This window comes from Crocodylus porosus, unplaced genomic scaffold (assembly GCF_001723895.1).
Source record: "Crocodylus porosus isolate Cpor-Errol unplaced genomic scaffold, CroPor_comp1, whole genome shotgun sequence".
NCBI lineage: Eukaryota > Metazoa > Chordata > Crocodylia > Crocodylidae > Crocodylus > Crocodylus porosus.
Genome location: NW_017728933.1, coordinates 125861 through 147274, shown reverse-complemented (window position 1 = coordinate 147274; position 21414 = coordinate 125861). Strand labels below are relative to the sequence as shown.

General features: G+C 45.9%; 1 protein-coding gene across 6 annotated transcripts in view; it reads right to left on the bottom strand.

The window, feature by feature from the left end:
* AAK1 (AP2 associated kinase 1) overlaps window positions 1–19565 on the bottom strand; it is a 106159-nt gene extending 86594 nt beyond the window's left edge. For all 6 annotated transcript variants that reach the window (XM_019545924.1, XM_019545928.1, XM_019545925.1 and 3 more), the window contains exons 1-2: window positions 19290–19565; window positions 18723–19093 (exon numbers count right to left, since the gene is read on the bottom strand). In XM_019545924.1, the coding sequence (XP_019401469.1) occupies window positions 18723–18885 (163 nt within the window). In that variant the 5' untranslated portion in view covers window positions 18886–19093; window positions 19290–19565. The remainder of the gene's footprint in view (window positions 1–18722; window positions 19094–19289) is intronic.
* Between the last annotated feature and the right edge of the window lie 1849 nt (window positions 19566–21414).

Sequence of the window (21414 nt, the reverse complement as noted above, 5' to 3'; positions counted from 1 at the left end):
TTACTGAATTACCTAGTGAGGGGGTGTTAACACAGTGTACCCACAAAAAAAAAAAAAAAAAAAAAAGGAGTTACAACCACCACCTTAAAACCACCACCTTTTTTTTTTTTTTTTAAATGAAATGTTCATATTGCTTCAGAAATTGCAGACTTGCTTATTTTCAAAGTCAGTCAGTCAATTTTCTATTCTAACGATATTTTATTTGTACTGCAGTAGCACCTGGAAGCACCAGTCACCAACCAAGCCTCATTTATGCCAACACAGAGCAAAGGCTCCATCCCTATCCCAAAGACCTTCTAGTCTGTACCAAATGATTCATGAATATTAACATGATCTTGGTCCAGTGCAAATAATCTTCTGGGTTTTTTCATAGGGATTGAAGAATTTCATTGATGCCCTGCATTGCTGACACATATTTACTGATTTAAGACCCAATTCAAAGTCCAGTGAAGTCCACAAAGCCTTTGCCACCAGCTTCAAAGGATTGTGGAGATGGCCCAGAGAGAACGTAGTTGAAGAAGTCTGTGTATAGGGTTAAATACAGTCAGTCAAAAAGCCCAAGCTGAATTGATTCAATCTTCCCACTTTAGTCTAAGCTGTGTAGATTGAACTGGCAAACAGATACACAGATACTCACTTTTGATTCCAGAAATACAGCCACATGCCTGTGTGGGTCAGGCCAGAAGCCTAGGGGCGCTAGAGCACACCTCCCTGCCAGGCTGGAGCAGACAGCTTGGGCCCAAGCTAGCCAGCCCACCCTGCAGGGGGAGGGTTTGTGGGGGAGGTGCAAAGCATCCTGGGATGCAAGTTAACTGGAATCTGGATGGGATCTGGGACAAGTTCAATATCCCAATTTCACCTAAATCAGTTAAGTCTGATACTGCACCCACCCAGGTTTATCTTAAACTGATTTCAGCCATTTGGAAAGCAGTTTAATGTGCACTGAACTTCTGTTGCGTTACAGATTTGAACCAGTTTCCAATCGCTTATACTGGTTTATGTGCAATTTCTCTGTTCCTAGTAGATATCTAACTCCCATTGTGATTTAATGAGAACTGGATGCATAACCGACACACATGCCTTTGATCAGTCCAGCAAAGGCACTTTAGGAGAAGTTAAATAGTGCTGGTTCTTATGATAAAGCTTTTTTCCCTGGTGACCAAAGTTTCTGACAAAGCTCAAGGACCTAGATTCGCTTCTCAGATACAGCTGTAGCTGCTGGTACAATCAGGATAGTTTCATCCCTGGTGCAACTGGACCTCAGACAATTTAACAGGATGGATTAACAAAAAGGTGCATATGAAGGAAAGCATTATGCCCAATTTACAGGAATGGAATAGAGGCACCAAGTGGCTCAAAAGTATTTCAGAGGAAACAGTGGGAATCCCAAATCCTTTTAAGGAATAATGAGCTTAAAAATGCCCAACAGCACTCCTGGTGAAACACTGGTTTCAAAATTACAGTAAAGCGGCTTTAGATAGCCTTAAAGCACTGAACTCTAAGGGGGGAAAAGGGGGACAGAAAGGCACGCTGGCAGAAAGGGTGGGAAGAGTTCACACATAACTCTTTGTTTCTTTTATTATGCCAGATGACAGGGGTCAGTGTTGCATAAAATGATACCCCCATCACAAGGCAATGAGCCGGCATGGTCCATACCATGGACGCTAGAGGTTATTTCTATAGTATCAAGCACTTACATCTTCCATTGAACTTAATGAAAGCTGTAGAAGCTTAACAATTTTATTAAAAGAAGACTACATTTAAAAGGGTCTGAGGCATAATTAAAAAGCCACAACAAAAAAGCAAAATCCCAGCAGATCAGTGATATCCTTCTACAAAGAAAAAAAATGAAGATAACGACACTGGAGCAATTTGAGATTTTAGTTCAGACTAGAATTAGGTCTCTGCTCCAGGTTCCTTGCATTGGCAACCTGAAGCCAAATTCAGAATGGGTTTACAACCCAAATACCTTTGTTATTTAAGACCAACAGTTCAAGGGAATTACCTATGCTGCTAGTGCGGAGGAGCAAGGGATTAAAATAGTTTGCCCAGTATAAGAAAGCCAGAAAAAAGTGTGGATCAGTTCAATAATACAAAAAAATAGCAACTGTTTCAAGCAACACTTTGCTTATGCAGTTCACAAGGTAGAATGACTCCACAGTCCTGACTGAAGATTTTAAAAAACACGTGGGCCCAAAAAGTAAATCTGTGTGTGCAGCAAAGGGCCCTGTATATTTTCACGTGGAAAGAGCATCAATCCCCTACCTCCAAAATACAGCATCTTACATTAAAAGGCAAGCCCTCCAGTTTCTCGCTGAACAGAGAAAATCACTACTATTAACACTGTGCCTGTGAAGAGACATTTTTGTTGCAACAGTAAAAATTTGGAGGCAGACCACTTGCTTGCATTCTGAATGCTAGTTAGGGGTTATCCTTTCCACCTCCTTCATAGGCAAATTCTTGTTCCCCTTTCCAAAATGGGCTGGAGTCTTTGACGCATCTAGGGTCCGTGCTCAAATCCCCACAGAGTCAACTCTGCTCTTCCAGCCACATTTTACCTTTTGCATAAGAGCTTCAAAGCTTTGTTCAGGGTTAGCTTGCATGAATTATAAAGGACCTCTTAATGGAGGTGAGATTTCTAGGATAGTTCCAACACCCATTTGTTATATGGTCATACCAATGGGATTTGTTATGTGGTCATACCAACGGGATTTTTCAACCAAGAAAAGCTGCTAGACAAAAGGTATAGGCTCAAACTGATATTCTACACTCAGAGCGAATGGCAAGCCTCAAGCTTCATGTCAAATACTAGCATTGCCCAGTTGAGAGATTAAAGTAAAGTAATCTAAGGTCGGCCCTAATAGTGCCTAGCTGTTTTTTTGAACCACAGGATCTGAGCATAGCACTACGGACAGGCTACTGCAAGGAAAAGGACTGTGTACAGGAGAAAGAGAACAGGTCACCGCTCAGTTTTCAGATTCCCTTTCAGCTCAGGAGAAAACGTCCTGCACTTTCAAAGCAAGAGACATGCGTCCTCCCCACGCAGCCATGCAAAGTTGCCAGCAGCCACACGTAAAGAACTGGTCTTTGTAGATGGCAGCAGGCATCCATGAAAACGAGGATGTGACAAGGCAAAGAGGGGGTCTCGCGTGGTGAAATTCCTTTGCATCAAAAGTTCAGTGGCAGCAGGTTCCATACATACACTGCTAAATTAGTAAAGTGCATCAAGACAGGAGAAATATTACTGTATTACCAGCGTATTACAGAAGGAGCTCCTCAGTTAGTCGATGCTGAACACCAAAGGCTTTGCCAGTTTTAACATATTAGTTGAGGATCCGATTGGTTTACAAACCCCCCCGTTGTGGTTCTCTTTGATACTTGGAACTGTTCCCATAGCTGAGAAAGATCACTTGAAAAGTTTTAATGCTGGAGACATGTGGAATTGCTTTGGGAAACTTATCAGCAGCAGATCTTTAAACATCAAACACCAACTAAACGGTCTTAAAAATGTAAGTCAGCTTCAGGGTGGTTGGAAGGAAGGAAAAAAAAAAAAAAAAAATCACTAGCAACTATTCTGACTTGAAAGGACTACTTTCCATCTAAGCATGAATCATTAGAGGCACTCTAGAATTGAGCAGATCTGCAGACAAGAAGAATACCTTTGCAGTCATTTAAAACCATAGGAGAGGTACACAGACGCACATACCTAACCCAAAGGAGATGCTTAAGGATTTATATAGATCAGATCGGAAAAAGTCAGACATCCTAAAATAACAAATAAGAACACCAGCAAAATCAGGTTAACCTTCACTTCCCCACAACAGACCCTCAGTCAATAAAAGTTACTCAAGGGACAGCAGCCTGTAATTTACAGCGATCAAACAGAAGATTTTGGCTGCATGTTTAAAACACAAGCATGCTATAAAAATGCTCAAGCCATTCAGAGAAACACAGAGCATTTCTATCTATGGTCATGTTATCATTTGTCTGGACTAAGGAAAACAAATCAAGGAGGGCTGATGCAACCAATCTCACCACATCCTTCCTAGACGAGCTCTTAAAGGTACCCAAATGATCTGAACTCCAGTTCTGTAGAACAGCAATTCTCAGCCAGAACTTGTCAGCAGTGCCACAGGGTGTCATGCAATATTAACACTTTTGCCATGCTAACACAATTCAAAAAGGTAAAACCCAGAGATTTCAAATATGAGTCCATACTGTTAAAATCATTCTGACCCACCATGATCTTTCCTGAAGCGGAAGAACTGTTCTACTATTTTTCTATAGTCAAAAAAAAAACCCAAAAGGAAAACTAAGAACTGGCATTTTCTGAGGGATGCTTTGAGTCTAAAAAGGTTGATAACCATCACGGTACAGATACTACCTTCCCACCCACTCTTTGCTGCTAAGTGGCGGGGGGTGTTCACAACAATGATAGTTTTATAGCTTATTCTGAAGCAGCAGAGTCAGTGCCTTGAAATGTAAGTGCCTTGCAGGTTGGATTTTCTTCCAAGACTGCAAGCCTGCTCACACAGCAAGACACACCTCTAAGACCTCACAGCAGCATTACCTGCTCTTAACAGTTGTTTCAGGCCTCTGATACATGGACAGGACTGGCTTTTTGTACCTCACAATCTATTTTCTAATTTTGATATTTACACTAGCATCTGAACTATTGGTTATCACTGCAGAACAACAATGGCATTGAATTATGGATCCTACTTCCTCCAGTAGGAAAACAAGCACCAAGGCACATATAAATCCAGCATTTCACAGTCCTAGTTAGTTTCTGGCATATTAAGTACGTCAGAGTAGTAAATTCAGGCCTCAGATAAAAGCAAGGCTCCATCCTGGTTAGCCCGTTCTAACGGCACAGTGAGAAAACTGCTACCATAGAGCTCAGTCTGCTGCTACACACGTGACTGTAGCAGAGATGGGAGCTGAATCCTATTTCTGAGCTCCAATCCAGCATACACATTACACTCCCTCCTTTTAGCAACAGCTGTGAAAGCCAAACAGCCGACTGTGAATTAAGCAAGAAGATTTTCTTTGCACACCTGGAAACTTCTGGCTTCTACCATCTGGGCTCACGCATGAGCCAGGCCAGCCTGAATAAATTCATTAAAGCCTTTCTGAATTTGCATATCTTCATTCAATGACAAATACAGGGTGGAGAGTGAGCCAAACAATACAGTCTGTACCTTTGCCTAGCTTAAACAAAGGGAGCCCTGACTGCTGGCTAGAGACAGTCTGCTGGGTGACCTCATACCGAAGGAGTTAGTAATTGTGGGTGCCTCACCTTCCTGTCAACTTTGCACCGAACCCATGGCAAGCCAGACCAGTTTCTTGAGGAAAGGAAGAGAAACAGGAGAGGAAGAGGGATCTAGAACCCCACAAACGCATAGAAACAAAAATCAGGCATCACAGAAACCAGTACCGGGTACCGTTCTCCTTTGGCAGAAGGATCTGAAGTTGTGCAGCCCCATCCCTGCCTATCACTGAAGATGCCTCTCATTAAGGGAGGTAGCAGCTCACCCAGCTCCTCCTGCAGCACTGATTAAGTTCCTCAAAACACCACCAGATGTGCTCTCATTAAAGTGTCTAACCTCTCTAACATGCCAAAGGGTTTCATCTCTCCAGCTAACACAAGTGTCCACTCCTGAACAGAAAGGTCTGGTGCTCAGGTGGCATAAAACAGGAACAGAAATGTTCTTTGCTGATAACCCAGCTCTGGAAAAAGCATGGGTCCCTACTCTTGAAGCCAGGGTCCTATTAGCATTATCATTGCTACTGCAGCTCACAAACCTAAGTCGTGTCCAAGCCAGGCTTGGAACGACCCGCACCACCCCACAGCAAGCAGCATCCACCTGTGCCACAACACCAACACCCTATTTTTTACATTTCTATAGAGCCCAGGGTCCTGAGCTAGATCCTAGGGGCATAGGAATCTCCCACCATGAGACAGTAAAACCAGATGGCTCTTTTTCAAGTGGCACCATGATTGTGCTCTGCACCTTTAGGGGGAAGAAAGGCTATTTAGCTATAGGGGGAAGCTGTGTTGGCTATTTAGCACAATCATGCACTTCAGCAATAGCACCGCTCCCCTTCCCTTTGCTTCTTCCCAACACACACATTTTGGTTCTGATAGCTTCCAATTTTATAATAAAGACATTTAACTTCACACCATTACAGTGGCAGCTGATTATCTGCCACCCCACCCCCTTAGCTCCTTGGAGCTCCTTCGCCAGGCCCTTAGACAAAGCAAAGGTAGAGCTGTAAGTAATAAAAGGAGCAAAGAAGGGGGGGGGTGGAAATCAAGAAAGAAACTGCTTGCATCTTTGGAATACGTCACTGAAGCCCTGAAACAGCCATAGCCAAAATTCACCCCTGTGCTAAGTCACAGCTCCCATCTTAACCGCCAAAGTAAGACTTAAATAGGGCACAGGTCTTGCGTGATTTAACAGGAGGATGCCCCCAGTTCATCCACTAGCATTAGCAAGCCACTCTTCCCACTGCTCCTACGTGGCGATTTGACCACAAGAGGGAACAAGCAGGGGTCTGCAGACAGGACTTGAGCGACCACCCTGCAAGCGGGAAGCATGCCTTCCCATTCCCCTAGCTACGCTGGCTCGGCGTGTGTTCCATTTCACGCTCTTGTGTGCGCACTTAATCCTTTCTTGCCAGACAGACTTACACAACGAAAAGCTGACAGGGGAACGTTTCATTACGATGCAGCGAGATACATGGTCTCCTCCTAGATTACTTTGTAAAGCGGCTCCAATCCCTCTCCCAGGAGACTTCAGCCCTGTTACCTCCCAAGCAAAACTAAAAATGAATGCGCCACAAATAACGTGCAGCTCCAAAAAACAAACAAAACAAAACAAACCACACGCACCACAATTTGTTTAGTGATCAGTCGGACCTCTACACGGCCTGCTTCAGCTGCTATTATTGTGAGCAGCACCTAACAGTATCCACGAGATTATGTTCAACTCCAAGAAAGATAAGCGATGGCACAAACGCACAGCAGATCAGGGCTGTTTTAGAGCTCTCCTGACCAGAACTGCAAAGCCAGCAAGAAGCTGCAACTGGATGCAGCTGAAAAGGCCTTGCTGCAATGCAAAGAAAGTGAGAAAGCAAATCTCCAGAGAAGAGAAGGAAAATGACACTGGAGAGCAAGAGTGCATCTCTTTGTGGGTTTGCTGGCACCAAGGGAAAAGAACAAACGTATGCTTTGGAGGCTTCAGACTGATAATCTGAGACAATGAAAACCTGGACTGCTTGCTTAAAATAACAGGCAAAATAATAGCAGTCCCGAGGAAGATGAAACTCTTCCACCCACAAATAAGTTCCTGCAAATTCTGTTTACTCCCCATGCAGCCTTGAGCAAGTTATTTCAGCCAAGCAGTGCTCTGGGCCCCCTACTCCCTTCTCATATTTACAATCTACATGGGAAAATTGATCAAGGCAGGGACTGCTTTTATATTGTGCTTGTGTGTGCATGCAAGCCCTGGCACTCAAGGGCCTCGCTAAAATCAATGCCCTTTTGGTCTGGTGAGAGCCACAATGCAAACCCAGCTACAGAGGAAATTTATGGAGCGTCACAGGAGAGCCCAGAGAAACACCAGCAAGTAGGAAGGCAGCTTAATACCGTAGCTCCTATAAAACCACTACAAAGAGGAGGTTCCTATTTTGCAAGTCTCTGAAAATATATGAGGAGACAGCCCCTACTCTAAGGCATTTACAATCTACACAAGAGGAAAGATAAAAGCAAAATGATTGGATACGAGGCCTACGGTATGTACATGTCTAGGTGTGGCGAGTACAGGTGTGGTTTCATTGACTAAAAACTAGGAGGCCAATTTCCGAGTTCTTAGCCAAGCCCCATACGGGTTATTTTACCTTTAAAGGCCTTTCCTGGCCTATCTGTACGATGCAGATAGCTTACATAACTCACAGAAGCAGTGCGATATGGTGGCTAAATTATTTGAGTCTTTTCAACAGAAGAGTCTGTATATCACACCTGTATAAAATGTTATCGGGCTAATCCTCAAGCAGAATAAAATCAAAACACTCCACTGAAGGCACTGGCGCTACACCAGAGGCTGGCTTATCCCCACATATTTTTGCCACAGTAGTCAAATCAAACTTATGGACGTGCATTCTTCCTGGTTTAAATAAACCCCTAGTGCCCTGCTACTGAACATGAAATAGCCAGTCTTCTGTAAAATTGTACTCACGCGTTTAAACTACAGGATCTCTTGCTTTTTAAAACCCGCCATCTCAACGAGTAAGGAATTGAGTTAAGGGACTGCACAGCGTTCCTATGGAAGAAGATAAGCAGACAAACCTCCGAAGCCAGCCACGACCTTTCCAGCTCCTTGGTACATTGCCGTATACCGACAGAAAACTCTGCTGTCACAACATGTAGTTATTAGGGAATTCAAAGCAGCAGTTAAATAGTCAGGAACAGATTGCTTTCATCCCACTCAATACTGCGCAGAGCAGTAGTGGAAGGACACTTTAGTTTCTTCAGCGACGTGAAGAAGCGGAAGATGACACCATCTTCCTTCACAGGTAACACGTGCTAACAACAGTAAATAGTACACACCCCAGGGATCTTCCATTGCACTAAAAGTCCAGCTTTGGAACGTGGTCTTCAACTGTCTTATTTATGGGACTTATTCGATTTAAATCAAATCAAACACATCTAAGTATAAGTGCTGCACTGGAAAGTTACCTCTACAGTATCCAAGTTGAATAGCTAGGGCTCTGCCACAGATTATCTATGTGAACCATGCCAAGTCATATCACCTTTGTGTACTTCTATGCCTCTGCTCCTCTGTCGAATGGAGGTATCATCCCTGCCTGTTTCCCACCTTCCATCTCTTGTGTGTTTGAGGGCAGGAAATGACTCTAAGTCTCTGTACAGTGGCTTACATGGTCAGCCTCTACATTTGCTATGGCTTCTGGGCTACACTAATACAAACCATAAAAGCAGCAACTGGCTACAGAGAGAGGACAAATATAGCCTAAGCAATGAGGAGCTTCAGAAGCCAAAAGAAGAGAGATAAAAACTGTGGCTGGAATCCTTTCCAGACACCAGCCGTTCTTCCACAGCTGTGCATGCCCAACATCTCCTGAGCCTAACCCAGACCCAAGTTACCCCTGTAACCACTCTTCTGCTATAGTGCTGCCTGCCAGCTAACTGCTGTTTCCAGCCATGATAGCCAGGATATTCAACCTTACAGCTCCCTTTGGTATATATTTCCAGCCTGCAGCCAACAACCTTAAATGCATGGGATAAGTGATCAGGGAAACCAATGGGGTCTTATCTATTCTGACCACACTGAGGGACCACTTTTTGCACCTTCAGCGATATTCCCAAGATGCTGCAGCCCTTCCACTATGGTGGGCTTGATCTTACAAAATGTTCAGTGCTGCCATAGAACGGAGGCTTCATAGCAGAAGGGGGTGCAAGACATCTATTAGACCACACAACTTTCAGTAATAAGAGTCCTGGGAAATACTCTGGGCGACTGTCCCACCATTCAGAGCATCTAGGAAAGCTTAATAGGCATTAGGAATGTTTCAGATGGGCAAGCACTGGCTTTGCCCATCTTCCAGACGGTAAAACAAAGGCACAAATAGCTGCTGTAAAAATGACAGACATCACTGATTGGGATGCCTTGAGCTGGTGGTACACCTGCCATTCACAAGCAGCTGCCCTAGCCTCTTAGAGGCCTTGCTTGGGATTCCTAGGGGGTTTTTTTAGCACAGATGTGATTCAGCCTATTCTTATCCACCCCCCCCGCACAGCTGACAAGCCTTCTTGACTCCAGTTCCACTGACTAATGGCATCCCACAATGCAATGACAAGGAATCAGGTCAAGAATCACAGGACTATATAAAAGGTGTCCAGGAACCCCAGCATGCACAGCTCTTCCCAGTTTCTCTACACTTTCATTTTATCTTTCCTTGAAGCAGCTAAAGTGCTATGGCTCCTCCATATCTAGCTCTAGGAACCATTTTTAACCAAGACAAAACAAATCTATTCCACAATACCATTAGCAGATCTTTTGGAAATATTTCCATGGCCCATATTCCACAGAACTGATCTTTAAACATAGTCATCCTCACATGCCTTAGAAAAGGAATACTTATTGCTCCCATTTTACAGATGGAAAACCGAGACATACAGTGACTAAGAAAAAGCTTCTTAGAAATACTGAGTTCTTGATGGTGCTTAGTGAAATACTTATATTAGTGACTTGCCCAAGAGTCATGCAGGAAGAGAGCCAAAGAGCAGTAAAATGAAACCAGTGTCCCAATTCCCAGAAAAGGCAAACCCGTCTCACCAAGTTAACTGTACCTACATACATCAGGGCTGCGCATTCCTGAAACTCTGATATGTTATTACTAATCGTTTAAAGATATATGAATGCTGATCCTTTGTAAAATCACTCTAGCAATGGTTTGCAGAACTTGGGTTGAATTTCTGAATAATACTTCACTGCATCCCACAGATGGCCAGTAGCCACACGTTCAAGCCCATTATATACTTCTTGCCAAAGTCATAGGGGCACAGGAGAAGAGTTATTAGACCACAGGCTTGAAAACCAGTACAACTGAAGAGTCAACAAGAGCCACAAAGGGAAGATTTCCCACAAAAGTGTTTTACTCCTCTGAAGCAGCAGCTGAACGTCAGGGAAGTACTCTGCTCTCATAGCACTTTACAAGCCACAAGCAATTAATCCTCAGGATGCTCATGGGAAATCAACTACATTATCCCCATTTTTCAGGTAGGCAGTTGAAGCAATAGCGCTCCATTCCTCAGCCTACCCAGCTAACGAGATCCAGTGCCGAAATTTGGAAGCCACAAGTAAAATAATAAACACCAAACAGATGCTAAAAGCACAGAGCAATAGGATTGTAGGTTCTCATCTCCATCTCTCTCCTGATGTCAGCAATAATCATTGCTACTTTAATTTTAAATGCCTTGGTCATCAAGTCTGTTTTGGAAAAAAGCAGCAAGTGTATCTTTACCTTCGGGTTTTATACTGCCGCCTCTCCTCATAGTACTTAAGCGACTGTCACATACCCAACAGCAATAGCCAAGTCCCTCATGGTGACACTTATCAGTGGCAGATCTCTGCTTAAAGCAGGGGTTTTTGATTTTGTTACCTTTGTTGTTCTTTGGCAGAAAGGGGGCATCAGTATGGCAAGTGTCACACTTACAACAGAAATAAAGCAAGGACAATTAAGAACTCGAGTGAGAGCTTCTAGCTGGATCACTCCATTGGGCCATATTTTGCTTTGATACCTCACCAAGGTTTCCTTTTTGACAACAGCAAATACTTCAAGCTTTACTTCCTGTTTTCAGCTAATGATAGCAGAATAGACCGTACAAACAGCAGGTTCTTTATCCAAGTAGGATCCCCTGGACTGGACTGGGACTTGGAAAATCTAAACTTGATTCCTGGCTCCCTGCATGATTTAGAGCTTGTCACCCCACATCTATGGCAGGAATGCTGGAAGGACACAGTTCATAATCTCTGGTAGGGGCTCAGATAGTCTAGGGATAGGATTAGGGTATCTGATAATAGCAGGGGCTGATTCTCCTCCTGAAGACAATTACAAATATACACAACCTTCACCAAGAAGTAATTATTCTGGCTGCCACAGAAGTGAAGAGAGAGGTGTCCACAGAATATTATGATAAAGAAGTCTTCTAAGAACCCCCAAGATGCAATAACATTGCCTTTGGAACAGGTTTCCACTCTGATCTACCCAGCACACCCCCCGAATCTCACTGCCAGTATCATAAAAATCTTTGGTCTCTACAGTGAGGCAAGTACAGTGGTCAACAGCCTTTGAATTGGACAAGTAGGTTCCAGGTACGTGAGTGTGTGCATGTGTGTGTGCACGCCTACCTGGCAGACCAGCATTCTTCCTTGGTCAAACATTATATTCTGCTGCCTTCCAATATTATAAATGATTTAATTGGAATCAGCACTTGCTCACAAGTGACCCCATTTCTAAAATGGTGAAGTGACTTTCCAGAAGCATAGCAGTGAGTCAGTAGCACAGCAGAGGGAAGTACTAGTTACAGTTGGCTTCCTAGGTTTTGTAGACTTGTCCTGCTCCAAGAGCAGGATGTTAGACTCTTCCCTCCCTCATTTTTAATTATATGGACTACATACAGAGTCTCTGGCCACCCCTAAAGTTCATCTAGGGCCTACTTTAAGAGCAAGGGAAACCCAGGGGTATTTCTTCTCATTCACTTCAAGGGGTTGACTCAATTTCTACAATTCAGCCAGAATAATGCAAGACTGGGAAAACCCACTTCATCTTGTACCATCTCCAACCTTCATGTTCCTGTACTATACCCGAGTGGCTCCAAACCTTTTTATTAGTCCGTGATTAATACAAGCAGGCGTGCGTGGAATGTGGTGGCACCGCATACCTCCCAAGTTCAAATTCAACACCAGCCAGTATTCATTGCTTTCAGGATGGTTTTGCTTACTTCAGCTTTACCTTGCCACTTGTACGGCAAGGAGAGACGCTGCACGACATACACATCATTTGCTGACTTTCTTGTTACCTCTGGCATTCAGAGCTGAGGAACCCGCTATGAATACCTTTCAATTTGCAAGTTACTGCTTCACATCTAACCCAGCTCCGTAAGTCTGCATGACTTCAATTTGGTGGTTTCAGTCCAGTTCCCAATGGACAGGCGTCCACATTAAGTCCTCTCACACCTGGATAACTAAAGTCCTTACGAGTTGCAGCAGAAGCCACAAAGTAAACACAACTGGAAACTGTTCCATCTCACCCACTCACCTCCCACTGAGACACAGGATGGGCCTATGGTCTGCCCCAATAGGTGGCAATTCTTGTGTTCTTATGGATAGACTATCCATAAAGAAATCCAGGACATTCATCCGGGGCACTGTCCCATCCTGTCCCACACATGCTCTCACAAGCCAGTGGGAGCGAGGTGGTGCGCTGGACAGGCAGTGGTGCCCGTCTACCCACCTGCAAGGCGCTCCGTGCCATTCTGACTCCCAGCCAGACCGTGCCCTGCACTGCTGCATTTCTAGGATGCCCACTATAATTTTCAACAGCTGCCTCTGAAATCCCAGACTGTCCTGGCTAAACAGAGGCCCAGTCACCCCACCTGTGGAGCTCTTTCCAAGAGAAGGGACATGGTGTTGAAGCTGGCAGAGAAAATTATCCAGATGCTGTCTCTGCTAGACCCACTCTACAGTAAACATTACTGTTTTTATAGATATATTTAGTATCAGCTGATATCCCCCAGCTCAAAGCCAGGCCCCATGGGGGGAGGGGGGAAGAGGGAGGTGTTATTGTATAAATAGCAGAAAAAAACTATAGACAACTTCTGTCTCCAGGACCGGTAAGCACTTCTCACTAGCCTGCTCATAAAAATGATTTTTTTAAGCTTCTAATGCACTTAGAATCAGGGCTTGAGTGAAGATGCTAGCAGATTTATCTCGGGGCGCATAGCACATGCCCACGGGAAAAAACTACACTGATAAAAACAAAAATGCTTGGGGGGGGGGGGGGGGTGCAGTTCACCCAGCCAGCCACTTGTGATACTGCCTCAGTGAATCTGTAACACCAGCAACCTGAAGTCCTATAGTTCCCCTTCACCTACAAAAAGTTCACCTCTTAGGAACGTTCTGTGATACAAGCATCTAGTTAACAATATCAAAGTTCAAGAGCCCAAAAGTGAATTGTACCAACCTTGCCCTAACCGCATACTGCTTCCCAAGCTGTATACATACCACCTTACCAGCTGGACAGACAGAGAAAAGCAAAGGGTGTTTCCCACTTCAGGCAGATAAACAGTTCAAAATATTCACATTCAGACAGTCCTAAACCCTAGTTTAGCACAAATTAGACTCAGTAAAAAACCAGAAAGTTCCCAAACAACCTTCTGAACGGGATAAAGTTGGGCTTAATTCTGCAAATTTGATCCAGGATGGCCTGCCTGAATTTCAGGTTTGCAAGTTAAACTTATTCCACAATAAGGTGGTGAGCAACCTTAAAGCAGGGTTCCTATTTCAGATTAAGTCCAGGTATGGAACTCATTCTGGAATAAGGGCCTCCACACAGACATCGTTCATCTGGAATAGTTCATCAAGAACAGCTACTCCTGATTTATTTCTTGAGTTAACAAGGCCTAAATGGAACTGAGAAAACAACTCAGTTGCTACTAGTGCAATGACACGTATCAACAGTAACACACACGTAATGAGCTTTGTAAGTCTATACAGAGAAGAGGAGTGTAATATTATTTTGCCGGGTTTGCTTCTTTTAGATCTATTAAAAGCCAAACCTGCCAAACTACACGTAAGTGCTGCCTTGGCATATTTCGACAGATAGGTTAACTTCCCATAGTGCTGAATGATTTGAGATATATATCTGTTAGAGGTGTCATGCACACCCCTTACCAGGAGTGGCTGCAGATTTTGAGCAAAGAGCCTAAAAAATCATGCTGATACCTCCAAGCATCATGTTTCTGCAAAATCAGCTTCAAAAAGGCAAAACAAACAAACAAACAGCTTACACAGAAGGAAACATGGCCTTTTATGTCAGTCCTGAGGCAGACGAAGACAAATGGGAGGCTAACACCACAATCCTGTCAATATGTATATACACACTGAATCAAATCCATCACACCCATGCAGGCACATTACAGCCAATGATGCTGCATGGGTACAGTAGGGCCCCTTGTAACTAAAGGCATTAGGATGCTCTTGCAATCATCCTCTGGTCTCCCTGGGGTAACACGACCACAAGTTGCTAGAGGCCCAAGTTGTACAGACACATCATGCAAGATCCTGTGCCAGGCTGTCTGTTCCTTTCCCTACACCTGCTCCTAACATCAAATCCTCTCCTATCACAGCAACAGCCCACTGCGTCTAGCACTGGAAAAAAGAATTTGCACCCAAGTCCACAGTTTTGTTATTTATAAAGAAAAAAAAAACACTAGTGTGATTCATTGTGATCATCAGATGGCTCTTGGGATACATCCAGGATGAACTCCCAGCCTTCTTAAAGGCAATGGCACAACTCCCATTGACTTCTGGGAGGCTGACTGACCACATCGATTTTAACTCTTGCCTTGATGGATTTCAAAAGACCAAAAGCATTAGCCTCCTGGGGTTCGCAGCCCTCCTGCAGACTTCAGTGTTTCTCCACCAAGGCCTGGGCTCAATACATTCCTTGGCTGCAAGGAAGATGGATGTTCATTGACTCACTGAAAGGTACCATTTAAACCCTAAAACACAGGACTGAATGACAACAGCATCCTACAACCATCATCCAGGCAAGGGTGGATAGAAAGGCAAACAGACATTTCTGATAGGGAAGCCAATGTCCTGAGCTTGTACCGAAGGTCCTGTGGGGGGATGCACCCCACAGAGGGAAAAAAACACCCAAAATGTTTGGAATAATAACATTCGAGGCAGGGACAGTCACCCTTGGCAGAGTCTGCTCAGCAGCATGCAGGGGAGGAGGGTGGTCACAGCTCTGCTGAACAGAGAGGAAGTCATGACACTTCAGTACTAACAGCGGTGGTTGTTTGCTCCTCACATTTGCAAGCTGCCCTCCTCACCCTGTGCTATTTGAAGGAGTCATTCTCTTAAGTCCTTACGCAATCATGCCATTCTACTGCTCTTTTTCACTGCCTGGTCCTCCCCCCAACCCCTTCCAATTTGACTCCCTTTCAGAAGCAGGAGGGAAGGGAAGGAGTCAAGACTCCCAACATAGCCATGACAAGATTCAGCTTCCACTGAGGAAGGGCCACCCCATGGGTTTCTTCTGTTTGCAGGCCACACGGGAGGCACTTTGACTTGGCTTCTCAAAGCCGCTTAGCCAGCAAACATCGTACAGAGAAGCAAACAAGAGTCCCTGCCCAAGATGGGTTATGATCTTCTCACCTCAAGGCTGGCAGGGCTTAGACCAGAGGTGGGCCAAGTCCGGCCCACAGGCCAGATCAGGCCTGCGGCAGACTGTTTCCTTGCAGTCCCTGTCCGCGTCACTGCAGCCAGTTTCCATGGAGACCCCAGTAGCGGTGGCGCTGTGACAGCGCTGGGTCAAGGTTTCCATGAAGACTGGCCCCAGCAGGACTGGCACAGGGCGCAGCTGTGCGAGGAGCTGTTCCAGGGCTGGGGTCTTGCGGTGGCGACAGCATGGTCCAGAGCCGGGGCAGATCTGCGATCCACTGCCCACATACCGTGGACAGGGGTGTGCAGGTAGCAGATCACAGCTCTGTCCCGGGTCCAGCCCACACTGTCACCGCTGCAAGATCCCAGCCCTGGCCCTGGAACAGCTTCCCACCCAGCTGTGCATCCTGCCAGCGCTGCTGGGGCCAGTCTCCATAGAAACCCTGGCTCAGCACCGCTACTGGGGTCTCCATGGCAACTGGCCACAGCAACACAGGCAGGGGCTATTGAGACATGGAGGCCGGCCACTGGCCAAATCCACCATTTAGCCCACCCCTGGGCTAGACTGCTCTCCAAGCTCCAAGTTACACCCTGGCAGCACACTTCCATCACAGTACTCTTTTCAAGGGGCAGGGACATCCTGAATACAATCCCAACAGATGGGAAGTTGCCTTACAAGTCCCCCCCAAGATGTTCACAAAGGCAAGATCTTCTCCATTCTCTGGTATCAACAGGACTGAACTCACAGACTTATGCTAAAACCCATCTTGTGCCCTATTAGGGGATCACTAAGGACCTCCAGGTTGAGGGCATTGCCCTCAGCCTGACCCATTGTAGCAGTGACCCCCATGCAGCAGCTCCCACCAAGACAGGGTTTCTTAGAGCTTCTCAAGCCCTGACAGTCAACTCCAAGTTGGATTTGATCCATCTAATAGGCCTGCAGGAGTCAAATCCTGAGTGGCAGCCCTATCCCCAGCACCAAGCCACTTTGTACCCTCCCCAGTAGTCCTTAATCCCCACAATTGCTCTCACTACTGAAGAGCACTCGTGCACAGAGGAGCTCCCGAAAGATGCTATTCTTGCTGAGGCACAGGGAGAACACCAGAACAACACAACAGGAGAGTAATTCCTGCTCCTCCCATCCCAACCCATCCCCCACCCCAACCTGTGCTATGGCCCAGGCCTGAGCAGAAATGCAGTCAAACACGACAGAGGAGGGCTGATTAGGACAGCACCCAGTAGCATGGCAGCTCACTGCCCGCTGCTGTCAGCACCCTAGGCAGGATCTGCCAGCAAGAGATTACCCATCAGCAAAGAAGTCTGTTCATCCTGGTGTTGCAAGAATGAGGCCAGGGAGCAGAACAGCAGTAGCTACAGAGTTGAAGCAAACCTCGTTGCTGAACTCCAGGGGCAAGTAGGGCCTTGGAAAAATAAGTCAAGGCAGATGTGTGACATATACTTCCAATCAATGCCCCACAAAGCTGGAGAGATCACTAGACTTCCTAGGCCAGGTTTTTTAGGGTGATCAATTCTGGCGTTCTCTCCATCCCGCAGTTAGCATGCACCACTCACCATGACCAGCATTTCAGGCAGCCCCAGCCCAGCCTGCCACTTCCTGATTAACCATGACTATAAAAAGACATTGACAGATCTGTCTTAAGATAGCTCAATCAAAAAAGGTCTGAACCAATCATATTGTCCTTGTCAGGGCTCAAATTTAGTGTTAAGGCTAAGGTAGTCCCCCCACCCCCGGGCTCTGGGACCCCAGCTTTCCTCTCTTGAGCCCTCTTCCAGGCAGTCTGTTTTCAGAAGTCCATTTAATTAAAACCTAAACAACACACGGCCCAGATTGAAAACACCAAGGATGCTGTGCACAAAATGGACTATGGGCTAGTTTAAGGAGGCCAACGTTATTCTGAAGGTCGAGAGTAAGGTTACTAATGACAGACTTGCAGAAGATCCCATTATAGTCCAGGCATATGAAAAGTAAATCATATTTAAAGCAGCAATGCTCCAGATACAAGTCTTTTAAAAAAAATAATTAAAAGCAATTAGCTGCATTGCAAGCACTTCACTTGCAGGTTAGAGAGCTCTTAGGGTTTTATACCCTTTGTTATTCTTTATTTCTTTTAAGTTTTTTAAAAGCATTTCACAATCAGTAAATATAACCTGGATTACAGTTTTGCTTGGCATCTTCTCGTCCATAGACAACCCCCTACTACAAACAGCTGTTTGCTCTGTTAAGTCCTGTCTACAGGCCCTACACTAAAAGCACACAGAGAATTTATTAGTGGTTCCCCAGCTCTAGCAAAGGTAGGAAAGATGCAACCCGATGGAAGAAACTTCCACAATGAAAGCAATGAGCTTTTCTCTCGAGGCACACGGTCTCCCACTAGACTATGCCAGGATTATTTTGCTGGTTTGTTTGCTTTTAAACCATTCCAAGTTTCCAGTTGGGGGGAAAAAATCCCAACTTCTGTTGGTTTAATTTCTCCTGCTTGCATTTCAAAAACAAATAAAATCTGTAATAATAAGATTGACTTGCATCTCTGACAAACAGCAGGGACAGCTGTAGCTGTCATCAGACTGCAAACCCCTCAATGACAATGAAATCTTGGGGAAAACAGAGGAGGAGGGGAGTGGGGGAAACAACACGCCTGAAGAGAGGGCCAAAGCCTCTGTTTACATCAAACAAGATACCTCTGCAGAGGAAAAATAAGTGCGCTGCACAAGCCCGTGTGATCTTACCTTCTGCCAGCACTTCATCCACCGTCACCTGGTGCCTCCCAATATTGAACACCCGGCCAATGTACCCACTCCCCGGGCCGGTGCTGCTTCCACTTCCTCCGCTGGTTCCCGAACCTGGGCCAGAGCCTCCCTGCTCCCGACGTGAATCAAAGAACTTCTTCATCTCTCAAGAGATACCAGTGTGATGATGACAACGACGCTATTTGGGGAAGTCCAATTTTCCTCTCCCCTTCTTGATTCCAGCCAATAGGAAAAAATAAATTACTTCCAGTGGGGTTGGGGTTTTTCCCGTTTTGTTGATGGTTCTGTTTTTTTCTAAAGCAGGAGAGATGCTTTTTCCTTCTGGAAGGCAGAGCTGCTAAGGTTTACACCTGTAATCATTATATAAGGATTAAAAAAAGGGGGGGGGGGAATAAAACATTACAAACACTCCCAAAATAATCAGCCATGCTGTCAAAACAAAATAACCCCCTTGGCACCCAGAGGCAGCCTTCCTGCATGCACAAGCCCCTCCAAACCCCTTGCCCAGATCCCTGAAAAGCTGTTGCTGCAAGAAGGATGATGTACCTTTGCCCTGGGCAGCGAATCTTTCCATGTAAACCCCACAACACAGGGAGCCGTGGGACTGCCCCAGTCCTTTGCTACCAAATAGGCTGGAGCCACCCAGCTAGCAACTTGGCCACAGCGTTACCATCGCTGCATCCTCTCTGCTGGAACTGAATGAGCCATGGCTGTGAGGGAACATCGCAGCTCAGGGAAGCGCAGAAGGAAGGCGGCCAGCAGCTGATACCCAGAGACCATTACAGACTGATCCTACTCCAGGTCCCCCCCAGCCCTCCCTCCTTTTCCCAGCTCCATCCAACCAGGAAATGAACTGTCACAGGAAGTCCCTACTTCAAGGAGGGTGGGTGGAGTTGGGGCCTGAGTGACTTCCCCTCCCTTCCGCAAAGGTTTTAGGGTTAACCCCTTCAACCGCAGCACTCTCCTCTTTTTTCATCCTGATCTAGCAGAGTGGCGGGGAAGAAATCAGAAAAGCAAAGGCTTGGTTTGGAAGGAGGGGGGGAAGAAGGGGGCTCAGGTCCAAGGGGGGAGCAACAGCAGGAGTCCAAGGCACTGCAAAGAAAGAGTGTTCTTAAATTGCAACACCCAGGCTCAGCTGTGGGGCATTATGGGAATGGTAGTCCTCCAGAGGAGGGAGCCCAGCCCAGCCCTGCAGGGAGCAGGACTCTGCTTCCCACAAAGCACCAGGAGAGGACCCTGAGAAAGGCGGCACTGGGTGGGGGGCACTTTGCTACTGACATTATTCAGTGCCCAGTGGAGTGCGTGCCTGGGCTGGCGGGAGCTGTGCTGTGGGCAGATGGGTTTCTGCAATAAAAGCTTTCAAAGGGATACCCCTCCCTCCCCTCTCCAGCTGGCAGCAAAGGCACCTGGGAGCTGTAGTTTCCATGCTGCCAGCTGAAGGGTGGCTGGGACCAGGGGACAGCCTGCCTGGGGAAAGCTCCTGGTCCCCATCCCCTGGGTATGGGCTTTGCAGGTGCTGATAGAGTCCACATCCTTCCCCAGTTAAAGCAACCAGCCTCGGGCCCAACAGGAATGAGGCTGGAGGAATGGGCTATTTTACAACAGCTCTCAGACACCTTTTCCGGGACCCATCGCAAACCACTCAGTGCTGCGGGACCCCAAGCTTGTTCCCCAAGCTGTCACTCAGAAATAATAATAAAAGCTACCAGTTTCCACAGGGGCAGACAAAAGCTTAAAAAAATACCACAAGTGGAGTATACATAAGCCATCAGATTCAGATAGGCTCGAGGTCTCTCCTTTCTGGGGTAAATGACCGTACAAAAAACACTATAGCAATTTCCTGCAGAGGAACTGCCATATGTCTGCAACCCTAGTCTATTTTATCTAGGGGGAGTGGCCCTTTGCCACCAGGTGCTGTGACAGAGCTTATGGTGGGCAGTTAGCTTTCAAGGCGCTGTTTGTGTGTCTCTTCCTCATTAATTTGAGGTAATGAGCTTCCACAGCCTGAGATTCTCCTGCAACCAAATTACTGCTGCAGCTGGGGCTTTAGAGATATGGATACAGTCCTGCAAGCTGGCAATACCAAAGCAGGCCCTGGCAGAGCTTATTGCAGTGTTTGAGAGCCAAAGCTGATTGAAATCAGTTGAAAGATTGACTTCAAGAAGTTTTGGATCCAGCCCTTTATACCTGAAAACAATTTGGGATCCAGACAGTATTGTTTTGCTGTGAGTCTGTACAGGTCTAGTGCATGGTGCCACCGTCAGATGGGCACACTCACAGCCAGAGTTAATTAAAAAATAACAAGGCAGCATAATTCACACTTTGCTACTGGAAACAAGACTCTTCCATGCCTTATTCCTATAGGGCCCAGAGGTGTAGCTTTGCACTGCAGAAGAAGGATTCAGCTACTTCATGTCAGAGGAAACATGGGTGTTCCTGGAGAGCCCACAGTAGAAAGGAAAAGCATGCCTGCTGCTAACCCACTTGTTATCGTTTCCCACATCCGGTGTGATTTAGAGTCACTCCACTTCCCTTCATTTCAGCTATTTAGACTCATAGTTTCATAGTTGGTCAGGTCGGAAGGGACCTGAGCAGATCATCGAGTCCGACCCCCTCCCATGGCAGGAAAGAGTACTGGGGTCAAATGACCCCAGCAAGGTGTTCATCCAGC